Source organism: Pteronotus mesoamericanus, unplaced genomic scaffold (genome assembly GCF_021234165.1).
Source record: "Pteronotus mesoamericanus isolate MK-2021 breed Mesoamerican mustached bat unplaced genomic scaffold, CSHL_Meso_final contig_171, whole genome shotgun sequence".
NCBI lineage: Eukaryota > Metazoa > Chordata > Mammalia > Chiroptera > Mormoopidae > Pteronotus > Pteronotus mesoamericanus.
Genome location: NW_026555070.1, coordinates 141,301 through 161,245, shown reverse-complemented (window position 1 = coordinate 161,245; position 19,945 = coordinate 141,301). Strand labels below are relative to the sequence as shown.

Here is a 19,945-nt window from a genome sequence, read left to right as displayed (position 1 = left end):
AAATGATTTATAGCAGATCCGTCTGTAAGTTGACATCTGGCTTCCTGGAGTCTAGGCCCAAATAGAAACAGTAATTTAACCACAGGTAGTCTCATTGGGTAAAGGGTTGGCAACTGCTTTTGTAAATAAAGTTTTATTGGACACAGTGGGCGTGGGGCTGCGTTCAGGCTCCAGCCGCAGAGTGGACAAGTTGCGACAAAGACTGTATGGCCCTAATATTTGCTTTGTGATCCTCTGTAGAAAAAGTTTGCCAGCTCCTGTGCAGAAGAATGAAATAATTCTCGGGAAAACCTTTTAAGTCGGGGCCTCAGTATGAAATAGGAAAAGTCCTGTGGTCAGCTTTCAGCCTGTGTGCTGGTGTTGCATCATTTTCTCAGCATTGTCTGGTCTGGAAGGGTTGTGTGTTCAGGAAGTTTTTGTTAGGTCTTTGCTGACACCTCCTCTGAATTTAAGGACTGACCCTCAGATGTAGCCCCAACCCAGGAAATAGGCCCTTCCTGCTCTCACAGATGGCCTTCCAGAGGCTGGAGACTGTGTGTTTCCTAGGTCATTGTTGTCTGCCTTCTATGGCCTCCTGCCATTGAGTTTCCACCTGCATCCCTGCAGACAGATCCTTGAGAATGATGATGATGGTGATAATAATAATAATACCCATAGTAGCTAATTGATATCACACCTACAGTGTGTCTATCCAGGTATCCAATGCTTCACCCACATCATCTCTTTTACTTAGGAGAAGGAGTTAAGGGACTGTTGTTATTACTCCCATTTTACAGACAAGAAAACCAAGGCTGCTGTTGGTTCTTCAAAGAAACCTTTATGGGGTTCCGGTGGGACATAAGGTGCTACATCACTGAAGCTAATCACTCTTCCCTCTGGGCTGCATGGACCCTGGGCTGGCTTTGTCGTTCTGTAGACCCAGGCGTGCGCGGTTCAGAGCCAAAGAAGCGAGGCTCCAGTTTGGGCTCCGCTGTAGCTCAGCTGAGCCAGTTTGCTTGCCTCTGTGAAATGGAGCCTCTTTGCTGGGCTCTTTGTTTAGAATAAAGTAAGGAGCTTATGGTTGGTATATGAACCCTATAAAAGCTACACAGACATTGGTGGGTTAACCGCCATCCTGCTTCTTAGTCCTTTCTGGTTCCCTGGAGAAAATCAGAACAGGGACGTGGGCATATGCGCGCCACACTTGCGTGTGGTTTGTAAGGGTGTTTGTGGAGGTCCTGCAGCGGGGAGTCCTTGCAGGAGTTCCTGAGCCACAAGCTAAAAACTTGGGACTTGGAACTGCTCCTAAGTCCTTCCTTTGCCTCCTCTCCGTCTATGTGGACATGTGCCTACTGAGCTCCTGCTGGGTGTGAGGAGGGGCCAGTGCAGTGGGTGGTGCAGGTATGGCCCTGCCCCTGAGCTTCCCTCTAGACAGAGATCACCTGCTACGGTCCCAGGTCCCAGGCACGTGACGGGCAGAACGGAGGCGGGGACGGCGGTGGCCTGAGGCTGGGAGACTCAGAGAGGCTGTCAGGCCCGAGGCCACTTGGGGCTTCTTGGCCTTGGCAAGGAGTTTATTTTTACTCTCTGAGCCTCTGCTGTCCAGTGCAAGAGCCATAAAAATTAAATTTGAAATACAGTTAAAAGTTTGGCTTCCCAGTAGAAATTGGAACCTGTGTATACTCTTGGCAGGAATGTAAAATGGTGCAGCCACTGTGGAAAACAGCATGGTGGTTCCTCAAAAAATTAGAAATGGAATTACCTTATGATTCAACAGTTCTGCTTCTGGGTATATACATACAAGAATTGAAAGTGGAGCCTTGAAGAGATATTGGCACAGCCGTGTTCACAGCAGCATTATTCATACTGGCCCAAAGGTGGAAGCCACCCAAGCGTCCACGGGCAGGTGATGGATAAACACAACCTGGTCCATCTGCACAATGGAATATTATTCAGAATTAGAAGGAAAGAAATTTTAACACAGGGTTGGACCTTGAGGACATTATACTCTGAAATACGTCAGTCACAGAAGGACAAGTACAGTATGATTCCATTCACAGGAAGTCCCTAGAAGAGTCAGATCCTTGGAAGCAGAAAGTAGATGGGGGAGCCAGAGGCCAGGGGAGGGGGAGGGAGAGTGAGTGTTTAGTGGGGACAGAGTTTCAGTTTGGGAGGATGAGAAGGTCCTGGAGATGGGCGGTGGGGACAGTCGCACGGTAATGTGAATGTACTTAGTGCCACTGAACTGCACCCTTGAACTATTCAGGATGACAAATATGATGCTATGTGTGTTTTGCCACAGTTTTAAAAAATACGGTTTCTTGGTGCATAACCACAGTGAGCAGCCACGGGGGGGAGTGGCTACCAGGTTGGACAGGCAGTGCACAGACTGGGAACGTTTCTATCACTGCAGAAAGTTCCATCAGGCTGCGCTGCTCGTATGTGAATGTGGCTTCAGGGGACATTTCTGTTCCCTGTGTCCAGTTGGCGGGGTCCACTCAGCCCGTTCACTGCAGCTCTCAAAAAGCCTGAGGGTTTGGAATGAATAACACTCTTCGGTGTCCAAGTCGTGTTTCAGGCCTTGAGGGGAGCACGTGAGGAAAGCACCTCCGAGGACAGGCTCTCCTGTGCCTGAGGCCAGCACAGCCGCGGGGAAGCCCTCTGTCCCTGGCAGTCTGGGAGGAGGGCTGGTCGTTGCGGCCCAGGCCAGATGCCGAGGGACTGAAATCAGGCGGCCACTAGGAAGCGAAGAGGAGTGAGACGTGGGGAGGAAGGCGCTGGCTTGGGGTGCAGGCTTGGCTGCAGTCAGGGCACATTCAAGAGGCAACTGATCCTGTGTTTCTCTCTTGCATCGATGTTTCTCTCTGTCTCTCTCCCTTCCTCTGCTCTCTAAAATAAATACGTAAGTAAGTAAGTAAATGAAATATTAGGGGGAAAAAGAGCCCAGCTTCCTGTAGACAAGTTCAGTTGCACCGAATGATAAATGTCCTCCAGCTGCAAAACCCATGCCCTGGCTGCCATCCGCAGAGCTCTCTCCGTCCTGCTGTAGGGTTGTAGCAGGACGTGACCTCTTCTTTCCTCCAGGACGCTGCGTGTTGCGTGTCCAATGTGCAACATTTGTGTTTTCGAATTACTGATATGCCTTCTTCAAGAGACTGTGTGCTCCCGAGGCAGGGTCTGTGGCCCTGCAGTGACTGCAGTGTCTAGATCAGTGTCAGCACATGTGTTGAAGCAGTAAGTGACCATTGGGCAATTGGCTTAGCCCTCTTGTGCCTCAGTTTCCCCATGTATAAAATGGAGAAAATGGAGACAATAACATATGTTTATGCCAGTACTGCGGCTGTATGCTGGAGCTGGCTTGCTGGGACCGACTGTTCAGTTTTCAGGAAACTTGTCAACTACTTGTTAAACGAGCTGTTATTAAAATTTAAAGAACATAAAATTACAGTGAATAAAATTGTTAAAAACAAAGGTAATAAATACTAAAAACTCCCTCCATCCTAATGATCTCACTCCAGTTTTTATACGTAGTCCCTTATCCATGGTTTCTTTTTCCATGTTTTCAGTGACCCGTGGACTGAAAATACGGAAAATGCCAGAGTTAAGGAATTCATAAGTTGTAAATCGTGCGCTGTTCTGGGTTGCGTGAAATGTCTCGCCGTGCCACTCAGTCCCTCCCGAGACGTGCCTCGCGCCGCCCCGCCCGCGGGCCCCGCCCCCCCTCCCGCCGCACGCGCTCCCCGCTGCGTGTCACTCAGCAGCTGCCTCCGCTGTCAGGCCCGCCTTGGTGCTTGCGCTCGAGCGACCCTTCTTTCACTGCATAACGCCACATCCACCAAACTTAACTTACAATATGTTGGCGGAGTTGTGCTATTTTATTAGTTATTGTTACTCTCTTACTGTACCTAATTTATAAATTAAACTTCATCATTGGTATGTACGTACAGGAAAAAATATATGTGTAGGATTAGATACTATTTGAGATTTCAGGCATTCTCTGGCAGTTTTGGAATGAATCTCTCACAGGTAGGTTGGGGACAATGTTATTTATGCTTTTGAGGTTATTTGCTACTCTTGTATCTTCATAGTGGAGGTACTATTTATGCTGTGGGACCGTGTGTCTCTCACCAGCTCCATGTTCAGTAACTTTATGTTGGTGGTATTTACACAGTGGAAATTGGCAGATGGTACAAGTCAGATCCTCTCTGCCCCTCTCTTTGAAGCGGTTGTTAAGTGTTTAAAACATACCACTGGTTTGGGGGCTTAAATGAGTTCATGCTTTAGTTAACAGTTTTGTGCCTGGGGAGCAGCCTTTGCCATAGAGGTGAGGCTGTTGGTATCATTTTGCTTGGCGCGCACTCCTGCCTCCAGCATTGCTGTCCGTGCAGAAGGAGCTGGGCACGCCGCTGACTAGCTGTTTTCCTCCTCTCTCCAGTCTGCCCGACCATCTGCAAGTCGCATGGCTGCACTGCCGAGGGCCTCTGCTGCCACAGTGAGTGCCTGGGCAACTGCTCGGAGCCCGAAGACCCCACCAAGTGCGTGGCCTGCCGCAACTTCTACCTGGATGGGAGGTGTGTGGAGACCTGCCCGCCCCCATACTATCACTTCCAAGACTGGCGCTGCGTGAACTTCAGCTTCTGCCAGGACCTTCACAACACATGCAAGAACTCGCGGAGGCCAGGCTGCCACCAGTATGTCATTCACAATAACAAGTGCATCCCTGAATGTCCCTCTGGCTACACAATGAATTCCAGCAAGTGAGTTCTGAGTGTGGGTTCTGGGGGTGGGAGCAACAAGGAGGGGAAGGAATGTGAGGTTGGTGATGGTGGTGCCAACAGTTAAAGCTGTGACAAGCCAGAAGCCATTGCTGTGATGGCCGGGGGGGGGGGGGGGGCAGGTTTGGGTCGCCTGCATGCCATTTCTACCTCCTGTTTTGGTTCATGCCTTCACAGCACAAGTCAGCAAACTGTCTCTGTCAAGGGCCACAGGGTAAGTATTTTTGGGATCTTGCACGTGGTTTTTAAAGCTTTCTGTGGTTAGCTTTGGGAATACAAGGCATACAGACAAGAAGAAGTACCTGGCTTCCCATAGAATCCTTCACATTTATGGGACTGTCCCCATGGCTGTGACTTCCTAGCTGTTACACCCAAAATGGAGCTCAGGTTTTTTCATTTCTTCTGAAATGAAGCTGGACATTGTGCTGAGCTCTGCCCACAGCACAAGAAGGAAGAGGCTCAGCTCTTTGATATTCCCCGGGCTTCGTTGTGCTTTGAAGTGTAGGGCCATGGAACCATTCCCTGCTGTTGGGGTAAGAGGGGGCAGGGTTTTCTTTCTTTGTCGTGAGTAAGATGTCCTACACACAGGCAGACTTTTTGTTTATGTTGTTAGCTTCTTAGATGAGTTATTTTGGTTTCTCAGGGCTTTAACCAAGCTTTAAAAAAAATCTGTTTCCTGGTTTTAGTGTTGTGGGTTTGAAAAAAAAGCCCCTCCACAAAACAACACAAAAACAAATTAGAAACAGAGTCACGCCAAGGGGCCTTAAGCTGACCTGCTTACGTAAAAAATCCTTCTCTTCAGACTTGAGAATTAGCCAAAAGAGAGCATTCCGGTGGGCAATTTTATTTCCCCGGGTGGGGAGGGTGGGAAAGACCACCTTCACTTCCGTTCTTATGAACCTGTTTTCAAGTGTTTGTGAAACCTGTAAGTACAACATGTTTTGTTTTATTAGGTTTTGACAAAAACCTGTCATGTGGCTTTGTTGACCAAAAATAGGTCACTATAAATCACTTTGGATGCCAGACAGATCTATTTTTTTCTTTTTTGGGGGCTAGTGTATCAGTAAGGTTGGGAAAATGACCATATGCATTTTGATTCATTTGTTTGTTTGTTTGTTTGTTTTTAATGAACATCTTCTGGTAGGACATTTGTTTAAAAGACATTGTCTTGGCTTTCAATACAAACCTCACCATAACTGAGACCCGAGGAGCAGAGTGACCCCCTTCAGTGCAGGGGTCCCCAGTGGCGCGGGGCCCTGGAGCACCAGCCTCGGGGAACTGACGTGAGCCCCGTGATGCTGGTTGCCTTTGCTGAGAGAGGGCAAAGGGAGTGATGCTGATTAAGACGCATATGGCACAGTTTTAGCTTAGAAGGTTTCTTAAAAAATCAGTATTTTTCCTTACGAAGCTTTTGTTTTATTTTATGAAAGGTGTTAGTTCTGGTGCATTTTCTCATGTGGTTTGATATCAAATAGGACCAGGTATGCTCTCCTCCATTCTTGTAGCTGATCTGAGAAGTAATTCTTGGTGTTTTCAGAGCAGAGACCTGGGGCACGCGTGGAGTCGTATAGGAGCACGCGGCTGCTCCCGGGCACCTGGTGGGAGCAGTGTGTGCTGTTCACGGAGATGAGGACGCGATACTCGGGGTGAATTTTCAGGGTGTGATGGGTGCAGGGTGTTCCTGTTCCCTCCTCCTAGAACGCTCTGCCCCTTGATCTTTGCATGGCTGGCCGCTTCTTGTCATCCAGGTCACAGCGTGCAAGTGATTTCCTCTGAAAGTCCTGCCCTGTCTGACCACCTTGTCTGAATTAGCCATCCGGTCGCTCTTTGGCACATTCTGCAGTTTTAACTCTTTTCTTGGCTTCCCCCACTAGCCGGTATCATAGTTGTCAGTTTATTAATGCTCCTCAGCTCCACCGTGCACTTTCCAAGAGCATTGGTGGGCTCCTTCTGCGGATCAGCCCAGCCCAGCCCTCACTTACGATTCCTAATGGTTGATGGATGGTTTGTCTGGTGTGCGCTCGGTCAGCCCTGATTGGTGGTATTGGATAGCCTCTCACATCTCGGAGGGGCTGCTGGGGCCTCTCTTCATGTGGTTTCTCATCCTGACAGCCAGGAAGGCATGCTCCAATGTGCAAGCACTTTTCAAGCCTCTGCTGACATCACATTTACTCATGTTCCATTGGCCAAAGCGGTTCACCTGCACAAGCCCAAATTCACTGGATGAGGAAATAGACCCTGCTTCTTGATGGGAAGGCTGAAAAGAACATGAGGCCATTTGTAATGTCCCACAGGGAAAGCATGTGGGTTTGTTCACTCTCGTGTGCTTGTGACTTAGAGCAGGCATTGGCACTGGGCCAGAGACTAAATGTGTTTTAGCTCTGAAGGCCATGTGGTCCCTGCTGCAGCTCTTCTGCCCTGATGGTGTAAGGACAGCCATGGATGAGCCTCAAACCACTGGGTGTGGCTGTATATGACGTTATTTACAAAAACAGGTGGTCAGCTGGACACGGCATGTGGGCCATAGTTTTTGGACCCCTAGCTTACTGTGTCACCTGTCACATAATGAGCATTCAATGAATAGTTGTAGAACTAGCAAAAGGACCCAGACATTTGGCCATGGTTCCACTTGTACTCCAGCTGTGCTGACACCAGGTGGGTACACTGCACTACAGTGTGACATTAATCTCTTGGAATTTGTGTCAAACCTCAGGTCAAAAACTGTCTTCCGTAAGACTGCTTTCACTTCAGACTCCAGCCATGCTTTGGGGTCCTTAGGCTGCCTACACTTCCGATCAACTGGCTATAAATTTGGGGGTTCTCACAAACCCTTGTGTTCAATAATTTTTTAGAAGAACTCACAGAACTGAAATAAAGCTGTACCGCTGTGTGGGTCTCGAGCCTACTGATGGCAGCCCCCTCGGGCAGCAGTGCCCGCTGCGCGTGCATCACTCGTAGTGAGCTGTGTGGGCATTGCCCCCTGGGGCCCCTGCTTATGGCCGGCCTGGCTCACATGGTTCTGATTGTGACCACTGGACACACTTCTGAAAGAAGCCATCAGGGAGCTTTGACGAACAAATTTATTACTCAGATTCTGGAGGGTACATGGTATGCCCAGGAGCCACAGAGCCAGGCCTTGGGCAGGGGGCGGAGGGAAGAAAAGGATGGGGGAAGTGGGGGAAGGGACCTGGGGTTCAGCCTATGATAGGGTCTGAGGGAGGCATCTGAAGTTTCCTGGGTTCTCTCTCTCTCTTTTTTCTTTATTTTAAATTAAAATTATTTATTTATTGATTGATTTTAGAGAGAGAGAGCAAGGTGGGGGGGGGGGAGAGATCAATTTGTGTTCCACTTCCCTATGTGTTCATTGGTTGATCTCTGGGTTCTCTGTTGTCAAATTTAAAGCCTAAGAGCAGGAATTAGGGCCCAGGAAGAAAGAAGCAGGTCATCCAAGTGGTCAATGATCTAGGCAACCCAGGGATTTCTGCAGGAGGGACCTTCGTGGATAAGGAGGCTGATTCCTTATATGATTGTTTTACTAGTAGCTGAGTCGTTAGGCTGGCATTGTGCTTATTCAAGATGGATGTCTTCTGAAGTGGATGCCTCGGCATCAGGCAGCTTAGTGTGAGACATACTCTCCATGTACTTAAAATTACAGCTTTGTTATTAAGGATGCATGTAGGGTGAGGTCTGGTAGTGTCTCTGACATGGAGCTCCCCCATGTCTTCCTGGAACCAGGGACGTCACCCTCCCAGCATGTTGTTGTATTCACCAGCCAGAAAAGTCCACTGAGTTTTTACTGGCTTTTCATTACATAGTTGTGATCCATTGAATCCTCCTTGGCCACGTGATGGAACTCCATCTCTAGTCCCTTCCTCTCTCTTGAGGTCAAGTGGCTAAAAAACTCCAGCCCTCCAGTCATGCAGTTGGTCTTTCTGGTGACCAGCTCCATCCTGAAGTTATTATGTAGGGATCACCACAGGCCACTTTTTGTTAGGATAACGCAGGTGCTCCTAGTACACAGGAAATTCCAAGAGCTTTAGAAGCTCTGTGCTGGGACCTGGGACAAAGATCAGCTATGTCCTTTATTTTACCACCATCACAATGATCATTCTGAGGAATCGAATATATAGGCATGTGGAAGTAACAGTAGCAATGATATCACTAATAAAAAGTGGTTGCCATAGCAATGACAAATACATTTTCTTTTTTATGTACTTAGTGCTTTGGGTGGTATATATCACATAGTCTACGTCTTGAGGGTGGGTACTGTCTTTCTCTCCTCTTCGCAGATGAGGAAACAGACTGAGAAATTAACAGGTGGTAATGATGAGATTGTGTGAAACAGAATCCCAATTCAAACTGGCTGAAAAAAGATTAAAGGAGTTTATTGGTGCCTATAACCAAAAATTTCAGGGAACAGCTTCAGGTGCAGCTGTAACCAGGAGCTGTTTTCCATTCTTGGTTTTAATTCTCTCTCCATTGGTTTTGTTCTCAGGGAGCCTCTCCCCAGCTTCTTACTCCATGCTAACAATATAGCAATATTTTCTTAGATACCATAGAAGGAGGACAGTATCTCCTTCCAGGAAGTTCTAGCAAAGTGCTGACTGCACTGACTTGGTATGTCCGAGCCCTCGAGATGGAAAATGGTGCCCAGCCCAGCGTAGATCCTATGTCCTGCCTAGACCCAGGGGAACTGTGCCAGCAATAGCTGATCAGCACAGAGACCTCATATAGGGGAGGGTTCCCAAAGGACTCCTAGGGATTATAAATTTGAGGACATCAGGCTGTAGGCAGGCAAAGCCAAAGTCTGCTCCCAGTCACCCTTCATCAGACATGAGGTCCTGTTATAACCATGGCCACACAGAACAAACATCCCATCTTAGAGTAACAGCCTGAGTCCTGCCACATTGGGGTGACAGCAGTAGTTCTGCCACTTGGTCATAGTAGCAGAGTGAGTCCCATGTAGGCCCATCGGCTCGACAGCGTACCGTCACCGTGGTATCCCTGGGGAGTCCCATTGGTTTGGGGTGATTGTGTGAGTCCTGTCTCCACAGGATAAAGATGATTGTATCCCCATGGGGTGCAGTATGAACCCTATCAGCCTGGGGTACAGCAGGAGCCCTGTCACATAGGGGAAGAAGCATTAGTCCCCTGGGCAACACTGTAGGACCCACTGCTATGGAGAAACAGGAGAAGTCTGCCATTTTAGACAGTGGTTTTTACCTGGGGCAGTTTGCCCTCTTCCCTCCAGGGGACAATGTCTGGAGACGTTTTTGGTGGTCATTGCTTGGTTGGGATTGGAATTGGAAATCAGTAGGTGAAGTTCAGGGATGCTGCTTAACATGCTTAATGCACAGGACAGCCCTACAACAGAGTGCTCTCAGGTCCCAGATGTAATGGTGCTATGGGTGTACTACCTGCTTTAGGGTGATGGTGGCAGTCTTGTTGCTTGGGACCCTGTGCAACATGCTGTCTGTCTCTGTAGACCCCTGACCCTTCTCTCTCCACTTTTTACTCAGCTTGATGTGCACTCCATGCCTGGGCCCCTGTCCTAAGGTCTGTCACCTCCTGGAAGGCGAGAAGACCATTGACTCGGTGACGTCTGCTCAGGAGCTCCGAGGCTGTACCGTCATCAATGGGAGCCTCATCATCAACATTCGAGGGGGCAGTGAGTGCTGGGGGGATGGCCTGCTGGGGTCCGTGTTCCCTGGTAAGGGAGAGGGAAAATGGTCTAGACTTTGCTTCCTGCTTCTTAGGTGATTTTAAGCCTATCCTGAGTGGTTCACTGATCAGTGGAGCCCCCCAACCTGCTTGCTTCCAAACCTAAAATTCACAGCTCCATCTGGTCCCACTCTCCCCACTGAGAAGAGATTCTGAATGTCCACATTGGTAGCTGGAACATCAGGAATTTGCATTTTTATTTTTTATCCTCACCTGAGGATTTTTTCATTGCTTTCCCTCTCATGGGAGAGAGAGAGAGACAGAAAGAGAGAGAGAGAGAGATGTGAGAGAGAAACATCGCTCGTTTGCCTCCTGTCCACCCCCTGACCAGGGATGGAACCTGCACCCTAGGAATGTGCCGGACTGGGAATTGAACATGCAGCCTTGCAGTGTATGGGACGATGCTCCAAGTTATTGAGCCACCAGACAGGGCAGGAATTTGCATTTTAACAAGTGGGCAACATGCCCCATTGCAGGTCTGGGGATTGTGTTTCTAGAAATACCATGGTAGGCCAGAAGATATTCCTCTGTTTATTTATTCAGCAAACATTTGCAAAATATTTACAGTGAACAAGGCAAAGTCTTTACATGATGGATCTTGCAAATAAGCAGATCAACTTATGATGTAAACTCAGGTAGTGGTCCCACTAAGAAGGAAGCAAAGTGGGATAACAGAGGGAGGGAGATGGGCAACCTTTTCTTATAAAGGGCCACATAATATACTCAGCTTTGCAGCCAGAGGGTGTCTGTCATAATTACTCAATGCTGCCCTTGTAGAGAACTTGTGAACAGATGGGCGTGGCTCTGTGCCAGTAAAACTTTAGTTACAAAGCAGACTGGGTTTGGCCGGTGGGCTAGAGTTTGCAGACCTCTGAAATAGAATAAGAGTTTGCTATTGGAAACAGAAGCTTCTGGTCAGAGGAGCCATGTTTTGAGTTGGTGGTGTTACAAACCGAGCACATAGGTGGGAGGGTGATGTTCTGGGCAGAGGAGGCAGCAGGCAAAGTCCTGAGGCAGGAGCATGCCTGGTTTACTGAGAGGATGGTGTGGGGGTCCACGTGTCTGAAACAGGGGGATCAGGGTACCAGATGAGAGAGTTGCTGACCCCATAGTAAGGACTTTGGATTGTATTTTAATTATGATTCATTTTGAGCAGGATGTGTCAGCATGTAATTTAATTACTATGGGAAATTAAGGGAAGATTAAAATATTTCTGTAAACTCACGGGGTATTCTCTGCTTTCTTTAGACAACCTGGCGGCTGAACTAGAGGCCAATCTTGGCCTCATTGAAGAAATTTCAGGGTATCTGAAAATCCGCCGCTCCTATGCTCTTGTGTCACTTTCCTTCTTCCGGAAGTTACGCCTGATTCGGGGGGATACCTTGGAAATCGGGTATGTGGGCCTGGTTTTGTGGCTATGGCCTGACCAGTAACTAGGCAGAGCATGAGTTATAAAAATTTAGGGGTTTTTTGTCAAGACAGGATGAATAGATAAAGAAAATATGTGTATATGTATACACACACATACAAGGAACATTATTCAGGCATATTATTTGTAAAAAAGAATGAAATGCTGCACTTGTGACAACATGGATGGACCCAGAGGGCATTATGCTAAGTGAAACAAGTCAGACAGAGAAAGGTGAATACTGTATGATCTCGCTTATGTGTAGAATCTAAAAAACCCACCATGATCATAGATACTGGAGAACCTTGAGAGGAAGGGCGTGTAGGAATGTGTCTGAAGACCCAGCCAAGGAAAGCGATTCCGGTTTTACAGTCTCTGTTGGAAGTTGCAGGGGGAATGGCCTAACTTTGTGGCCTTCCTAGGACACTAGCCAGAATGAAACAGGGCGTCCGGCTCCCTGGACTTCACTGTGAGTTGGAGTGCAGGCCTGATCAGGACCCTTCAATTGCTGCATCTAGGACCTTCTCATGTCCTGGTCCTGTTGAGTGTTGACCGCACCTGTTCCTCCATGAAATCTCATCTCCTCTGGCCCATAGGGTTCTAACTCCCCAAGATCCTCTGCTGGCCTCCTGGATCTCCTTCCTCATTCCTCTCCCAGGTCATCCTTGAGAGTTGGTGTCCTGGGTTCCCAGACTCAGCCATCTTTCTAGTGATCCCTAATGCTGAGAACTTCTGGCCTAGCTTACCCCCAAGCCTGTTCCTAGCCAGGTGACATCCAGCAGCCTCAAATTTGGCAAATTCAGCCTCCGATTTCTCGAATTTGCTCCTCTTGAAGTCATACTAACCCTATTTCAGTTAGTGAAACAACAGAAATCCAGACTAGCCATGTTTTACGCAGATTGAGATGGACTCCTGGGCCACAAGTCTGAGGAAGACCATCTAAAAATGCCATTGAGGAAATGGCCCAGGCTTTTTCCATCTTTGTGTTCCTCATGGTCACAAGATGACTGCCTCACCCCCAACCTTATGTGCGTAGAACCAGCAGGAATAGAGGAAAGGGACAAAAGTATATGACAACTGAGACTCTTTAAAAAGATCTTACCTGGAACCTCCCACTCTCATGGTCAACACTGATGTCTGTCTATATCTCCTTGGCCAGAACTCGGTCATGTGGCTGCTCCTAGCTGCAGTGGCGTCTAGGAGAGTGGATATTTACCTTTTCCAGTCTGTATAGTAGATGAAGGCAGGGGAAAAAAGGGAATGTGCATGGCTTTCAAGAAGTCAGTCCACAGAATTATTTAGACTACCATCTTCTTTTTCTTTTTTAAAATATTTTAATTCTTTATTTTTAGAGAGAGGGAAAGGGAAGGGGAAAGAGAGGGAGAGAAACATCAACGTGTGGTTGCCTCTTGCACACCCCCTATTAGAGACCTGGCCTGCAACCCAGGCATGTGCCCTGACTGGGAATTGAAGCAGGGACCCTTGTTTCCCAGGGTGGCGCTCAATCCACTGAGCCATACCAGCCAGGGCTGGACTACCTTCTTGAATCATTCACCAACTCATGCTGATTTTTCTGCCATAAAACTGCCTTTTTGTTGACATTCACACCTTCCATTTGTATTCTTCCAATAATCTCCCAGCTGGGTGTCCTAGAACTAGACCAGTGCTGTCCAACAGAAATATAATGTGAGTCATAAATGTGACTTGAAATGTTCTAGTAGCCACATTTTAAAAACTTTAAAATAAATAGATGAAATGAATTTCAGTAATGCATTTTACTTAATGCATGACATCTAAAATGCCATTTCAACTTGGAACCAATGTAAGCAATTACAAAGAGGATCCTTTAACGCTCTTTTTTTGCATGCTAAGCCTTCAAAATTTGTTTTTTGACTTCCAGTACAGTTCAGAATTGCCGCATTTCTTTTTTTTTAATCTATATTTTTAAAATTTTATTTATTTATTTTTAGAAAGTGGGGAAGGGAGTGAGAAAGAGAGGGAGAGAAACCTCAGTGTGTGGTTGCCTCTCATACACCCCTTATACTGGGGACCTGGCCGGTAACCCAGGCATGTGCCCTGACTGGGAATCAAACCTGTGACCCTTTGGTTTGCAGGCTGGCATTCAGTCCACTGGGCCACACCAGCCAGGCCTGGATTGGCCACATTTCAAGTGCTCAATAGCTAGAGATGGCTAGTAGTTTCTGAATTGTACAACACAGGCCTCGATGTTTTGCTTCTCCCATCCATTATTGGCTGGTGGTTCACTAATGGTTCTAAGGTACAGGTCTAAGCAAGATATTGAGTTGTTATGAAACCTTCAATGGCGCCTCTCTACCTACCAAGGAAGATCCCGTGTTCTTAGTCTTGGTCTGATCTGGTAGTATGGCAGAGGTTTTGGCCCGTTGCAGCTCTCCAGTCTTGTTTCCTGTCACCTGTTGGCCAGAGCAGGCTACTTTGCTCGTCCTCAGGTGCCTCTTATCTTCAGTGTTTCCCCACTGTGAAACCCATATCTCAATCCACCACAGTCTTACTTTCCTTCCCCATGGTATGGAGCTCAGGGACCTTCCTGGCCATGAACACTCCCTAAAATTCTCTTGGCCTTTCCACCCCCCATTCAAAACTTACTGAGTTTGTAACAAGCAAGGGGTTAGGGCTGGATATGCAGTACTGAATAAGATCAAATCTAGCCATGACCCCGCCATCTTGGAGTTGGAGACTATAAGCTGATGAATGACAAGGTGTGTGTGTTTCTGTAGGAACTACTCTTTCTATGCCTTGGACAACCAGAACCTAAGGCAGCTATGGGACTGGAGCAAGCACAACCTTACCATCACTCAGGGGAAGCTCTTCTTCCACTATAATCCCAAACTCTGCTTGTCAGAAATTCATAAGATGGAAGAAGTTTCAGGAACCAAGGGGCGCCAGGAGAGGAACGACATCGCTCTGAAGACCAATGGGGACCAGGCGTCCTGTAAGTAGTGATACCCTGGTACTTCGAGCCTGTGAACCAGATAATTTGGCTTCCCTTCCTTTCCCTTACCAAACTGGTCCCCAGGGGTTATCAATGTTCCCTGCCCCCCCCACTAGTGAGCTTAAACGACTCTTTATGTCGTTAAACAGACTTTCTGAAATACTGAAGACAGGTGGTTGTATCTTGTGTCTCCGCCTACTGCGCCAGATACAGTGCCTGATTTTGGAAGATGCCACATAAGCATTGAATAAATGAATGAATAACACCCCTTTATATATGACTTTGGCTCAAATGCTGCAGCAGGGCCTGCAATTGCAATAGTTGGGGACTGTCAGCCAAATAAACTGTGCCAGGTTCCCTCTTGAGGAGATAATCTGATTATTAAGCTGCCTGGGATTCCATAATACCCTCATGTGGAGTTGATTCCTTACAGCAGGATGTGGTCCACGCTGTGGGAATTCTGGGGAGGAAGAGTGAGTTTGGGGTTAGCATAAGGGAAGATTTGCATTCCAGACAGAGGGAATTACCGTTTCCAAGGCATGGAATTGTCTGTCCAAGGCATAATGATCTGTCCACTCACTAAATTAATTTAACATGTGCTTATTTGCACTGGAATTGCATCTTCTGACATATCAGGCCTGAAAGTCCATGTACATGACAAAATTGTGTCAGGACTCAAAAGTCCCTAACTGTTGGCCTGTTGTTCTTTTTGCATTTGTGCTAACTGCTGTTATTACCTGAGTATCTGGCCAGGTAATTGGCTGGCAGTAGGGGCCAACTGCCATGACCAGTTCTTGCCTTCAAATATGTGGAACAACAGGTTGACATTTCCCTTTTCATGGACATTCTTGGGAGTGTAGGATCACTGCTTTGGGCTGAAACAAATTATGAAATACTGATATGGCTTTTTTGAAAAAAAAAAATTTTTTTAGGTGAGAATGAATTACTTAAATTTTCTTACATTCGGACATCCTTTGACAAGATCATGCTGAAGTGGGAACCGTACTGGCCCCCTGACTTCCGAGACCTCCTGGGGTTCATGCTCTTCTACAAAGAGGCGTAAGTAGAGAGTGAAGAGGTGTGGCTGTTACATGTGTGCTCATTGTTCCCCTCTAAGGCTCCTCTCTGTCTCCTTCCTGCTTGTGGAATAAACTTGTAGAAAAGCCAGTAATGAAAACAGACGGGTTTCAACTGGAACTTCAGATTGGCCAATTTCCTATAGTAATATTACATTTTGCCTTTTATATGTACATCTCAGCAGATCTCCTCAATGAAAAGTTATTCAGTATAGTTAGTAGGTTTTAAAAATTTCATTTTTTGCCTATTTTGTATTTTTCCAACATTAAAAATATTGAGGGAGGGAAGTCCAAGATGGTGGCAGAGTAGAGGGATGTTATACTCACCACCTCCCAGGACCAAACTGGGAACTACAACGAAAATATAGAGCACCCAACCTGAAAAACCAACTGAAGACTGCTGAAGAGAAGTCTTATAACCAAGGATTATAAGATCCTTGAAGATTCAAGATTCATAAGATTCAAGAGAGGAAGCCTCATCAAGTCAGGCAGGAAGAGCAGCGACAAGAAAAGGGCTGGCCCCACTCCCATGAATGGTGGCTGAGATTCTGGAGGGATATCTCAGCTGCAGAGTTTCCCTGTGAGAAGCATGGGGTCTCAACTCCAAGCTGGACTTCCTAAGCCAGAGCACAGGAACTGGGAAAAGGTTCCCACATAATATCTGACTTTGAAAATAAGCAGAGATTCTGTCTGCAAGGGAGAGAGAGCAGTCTGCCAGAGACATGGGTACTTTTTTAAAGGGCCAACACATAAAACCTCGTTCATAGCCACAGACCCTGGGCTCTGACAGAGGGAGAGTGGAGTGGAATAGAGTTGCCTGAGGAGAGACGGGGGTTTGTGGCTCTGAAGAAAGCTAAAGAGATAGCTGCCAGGATCCCTGTGCTGAGTCATTCTCCCACACCACAGACACCATCTTCCTTGGGTGGAGCATTCCTCTCTGTGCAGTGTCAGCCTGGGGACATGCAATATCCTTACCCTCTGGGCTCCCTGTCATCCACCCCTGCTGAGCTTGGGCGCTGCTGAGGAGTCAGCTGCCTGGGCCAGGGTGTAAATGTCTGAGCAGACTTGGGGTGTAACTGACTGAATTTGTGTGGCTTTGGTGTGGGGCCTTCCCACTTTCCTGTGAACTTGACTGGCGATGCATCCCTGCGTGGAAGATCCATGGGTCCCACCCTCCCAACTTCTGGTAGCTCTGCCCCGCTGAGGTCTGGGCAGAATCTTGGACAGCCTGAGTTGTGCGGCTCTGGAATGGGGGCTGCGACCCTCCACTTCTGCCAAGCCTAACCAACATCTCCGTCTCACAGGAGATCTACTAGCCCTATCCTCTTGACTCCTGCCTGCTGAACTTGGACAGACTCTGGACAGACTGAATTGAGTGGCTCTAGTATGAGGGTCACTTTTTTCCTCACATGTCTAAAATGTGTAGAAACCTCCCTTCAAGGGCCAAATCTTGGTATGTTTGGGTTTGACACACTCTACTGGCCTTACCCTGATGACTTCCTAGACCCTGTCACACCACAAAGGTGTTTAAGCACCCAGGAGTGGTGGCTAGACTTGGTGTACCCTGGGACATTTGCTGAGTGGCCTCAGAACCAGCACTGGCATGAAGTTTGAACCTGTTTTAGTCCTGTGAACACTTCTCATCCCTACCTGGTGATTCACTGAGAACCTACCTTACACAACTCGACTACAGCCTGTGACTGAGTGTAACAGGCAGCTGGCAGGCAGAGGCAGATCTTAGGTTGCATTGGGACTTTTGCTGACCTGCCTGTGGGCCCAGTGCTGATAAAAGGTAACCTTGATGTGCAGCTTGGTCCTACCCACACATATTGATATCTAACAGAAACAGCAACAAACTGCAGACTGCTTTGTGCATCAAAAAGGTTGCTCAGGGCCAGTAATAGGCAGTGTCTGACATTGGACTGCTCCACAGTCCATTCCAAGAGGTCACAGAACCAACACACAGACTGGCCAGCTTCAGACAGCATCAGAGCAGGATTCAATTAACTTCACAAGAGGCATAGCCAAAGGGAGATCTCAGGAGGCCCAGGACCCTACAGAGGCGAATTCTGCTTCATGTGGTCAGCACCTGCACTGCAGCTTGTATACTGTGGTTGGGGTTGATCCTCACAGTCAGCCAGCATAATGGTCAACCTCACGCATGAACAGGCTAATAGCATCAAAACTCAATTCCAACAGGAGAGCCCACATAACCCAGACAGGGGACATTCCTGGAAAACCCAGGCAAGGTGATCAAGGAGACTGTGCCACTGAGTCTCTCTGGACACCTATGATATAAGTCTACCCCACAAAGACAGGGAGTCATAGCAGATCTACTTAATACATAGAAACAAACACAAAGAAGCAGCCAAAATGGGGAGACAAAGAAACATGCCTCAAATGAAAGAGGAAATCATCAGAAAAAAGAGCTTAATTAAATGGGGTCAAACTATGAATCAGACATGAAATTCAAGAAAGTGATTAAAGGGATGCCCAAGGAACGTAGTGAGAATTACAACAGCATGAGGAAGGACATAGAAGCCATAAAAAGGGATCAATCAAAAATGAAGAATACAATATTCGAAATGAAGACTACACTAGATGGAGCAAACTGTAGGTTGGATGAAGCAGAGGATCAAATCAGTGATTTGGAAGACAGTGTAGCAGAAAAGATCTAATCAGAGCAAGAAAAAGAAAAGAGAATTTAAAAAATGTGGATAATTTAAGGGACCTTTCGGGCAACATGAAGAGTAACAATATCCATTTCATAGGGATATGAAAAGGACAAAAGAGAGAGCAAGGAATTGAGAACCTACTTGAAGAAATAATGACTGAAAATTTCTCTAACCTGGTGAAGGAAAAAGACACACAAGTTCAGACAGTGCAGAGAGTCCCAAATAAGATGAACTCAAAGAGGCCCACACCAAGACACAACATAATTAAAATGGCAAGGGTTAGAGACCAAGAATCTTAAAAGCAGCAAGAGGAAGGAAGTTAGTTACCCTACAAGGGAACTCCCATAAGATTGTCAGCTAATTTCTCAACAGAAACACTTCAGGCCAGAAGGAATTGGCATGAAGCATTCAAAATGATCAAAAACAAGGACCTACAACCAAGGCTACATAACCCAGCAAGGCTGTCATTTAAAATTGAAGGGGAAATAAACAGATTCTCAGATAAGAGAAAGCCAAAGGAGTTTGATACCACTAAATGAGTATTATAGGAAATGTTAAAGCTCTCCTTAAAGAAGGAGAGGGAGGGGGAGGGGAGGAGGGGAAGAAGGAGAAGAAAAGAGGACAAAGTTAAAACAATAAAATGACAATAAATACATATCTTCCATAATCACTTAAATGCAGATGGTTTAAATACTCCAATCAAAAGACTTATGGTAACCGAATGAGTGAAATAACAAAACCCACATATATGCTGGCTATAAGAGATCCACCTCAGAACAGAAGATACACAGAGACTAAAAGTAAGGAAATGGAAAAAGATATTTCATGTGTATAGAAATAAGAAAAAACCCAAGGTAGCAATTCTTATGTCTAACAAAATAGACATTAAAGCCAAAGTTGTAATAAGAGACAAAGATGGACACTATATAATGATAAAGGGAGAAAACCAATAAGAGGATATAATCCATGTAAATATTTATGCTCCCCACATAGGATCGCCTAAATATGTGAAGCAAATCTTGATGGATGAAAAGGGAGAGATTGAAGGTACTACAGACAAAGTAGGGGATTTTAATACCCAATAGACATCAATGGGTTGATCTTCCAGACAGAAAATGAACAAGGAGACAGTGGCCCTAAATGACATACTAGATCTGATGGATTTAATTGCTATCTTTAGAGTATTTCACCCCAAAGCAGCAGAATGAATATGCATTTGTTTCAGATGCACATGGAACATTTCTAGGATAGACTATATGATAGGACACAAAGCAAGGCTCAATAAATATATTTAAGAAGATTGATACGTCATGCATCTTCTCTAACCATAATGGTATGAG

General features: G+C 46.7%; 1 protein-coding gene across 2 annotated transcripts in view; it reads left to right on the top strand.

The window, feature by feature from the left end:
• INSR (insulin receptor) overlaps window positions 1-19,945 on the top strand; it is a 168,133-nt gene that overhangs the window by 88,499 nt on the left and 59,689 nt on the right. For both annotated transcript variants that reach the window (XM_054566255.1, XM_054566254.1), the window contains exons 3-7: window positions 4,415-4,736; window positions 10,274-10,422; window positions 11,724-11,868; window positions 14,640-14,854; window positions 15,787-15,913. In XM_054566255.1, coding sequence (XP_054422230.1) covers window positions 4,415-4,736; window positions 10,274-10,422; window positions 11,724-11,868; window positions 14,640-14,854; window positions 15,787-15,913 — 958 coding nt within the window. The remainder of the gene's footprint in view (window positions 1-4,414; window positions 4,737-10,273; window positions 10,423-11,723; window positions 11,869-14,639; window positions 14,855-15,786; window positions 15,914-19,945) is intronic.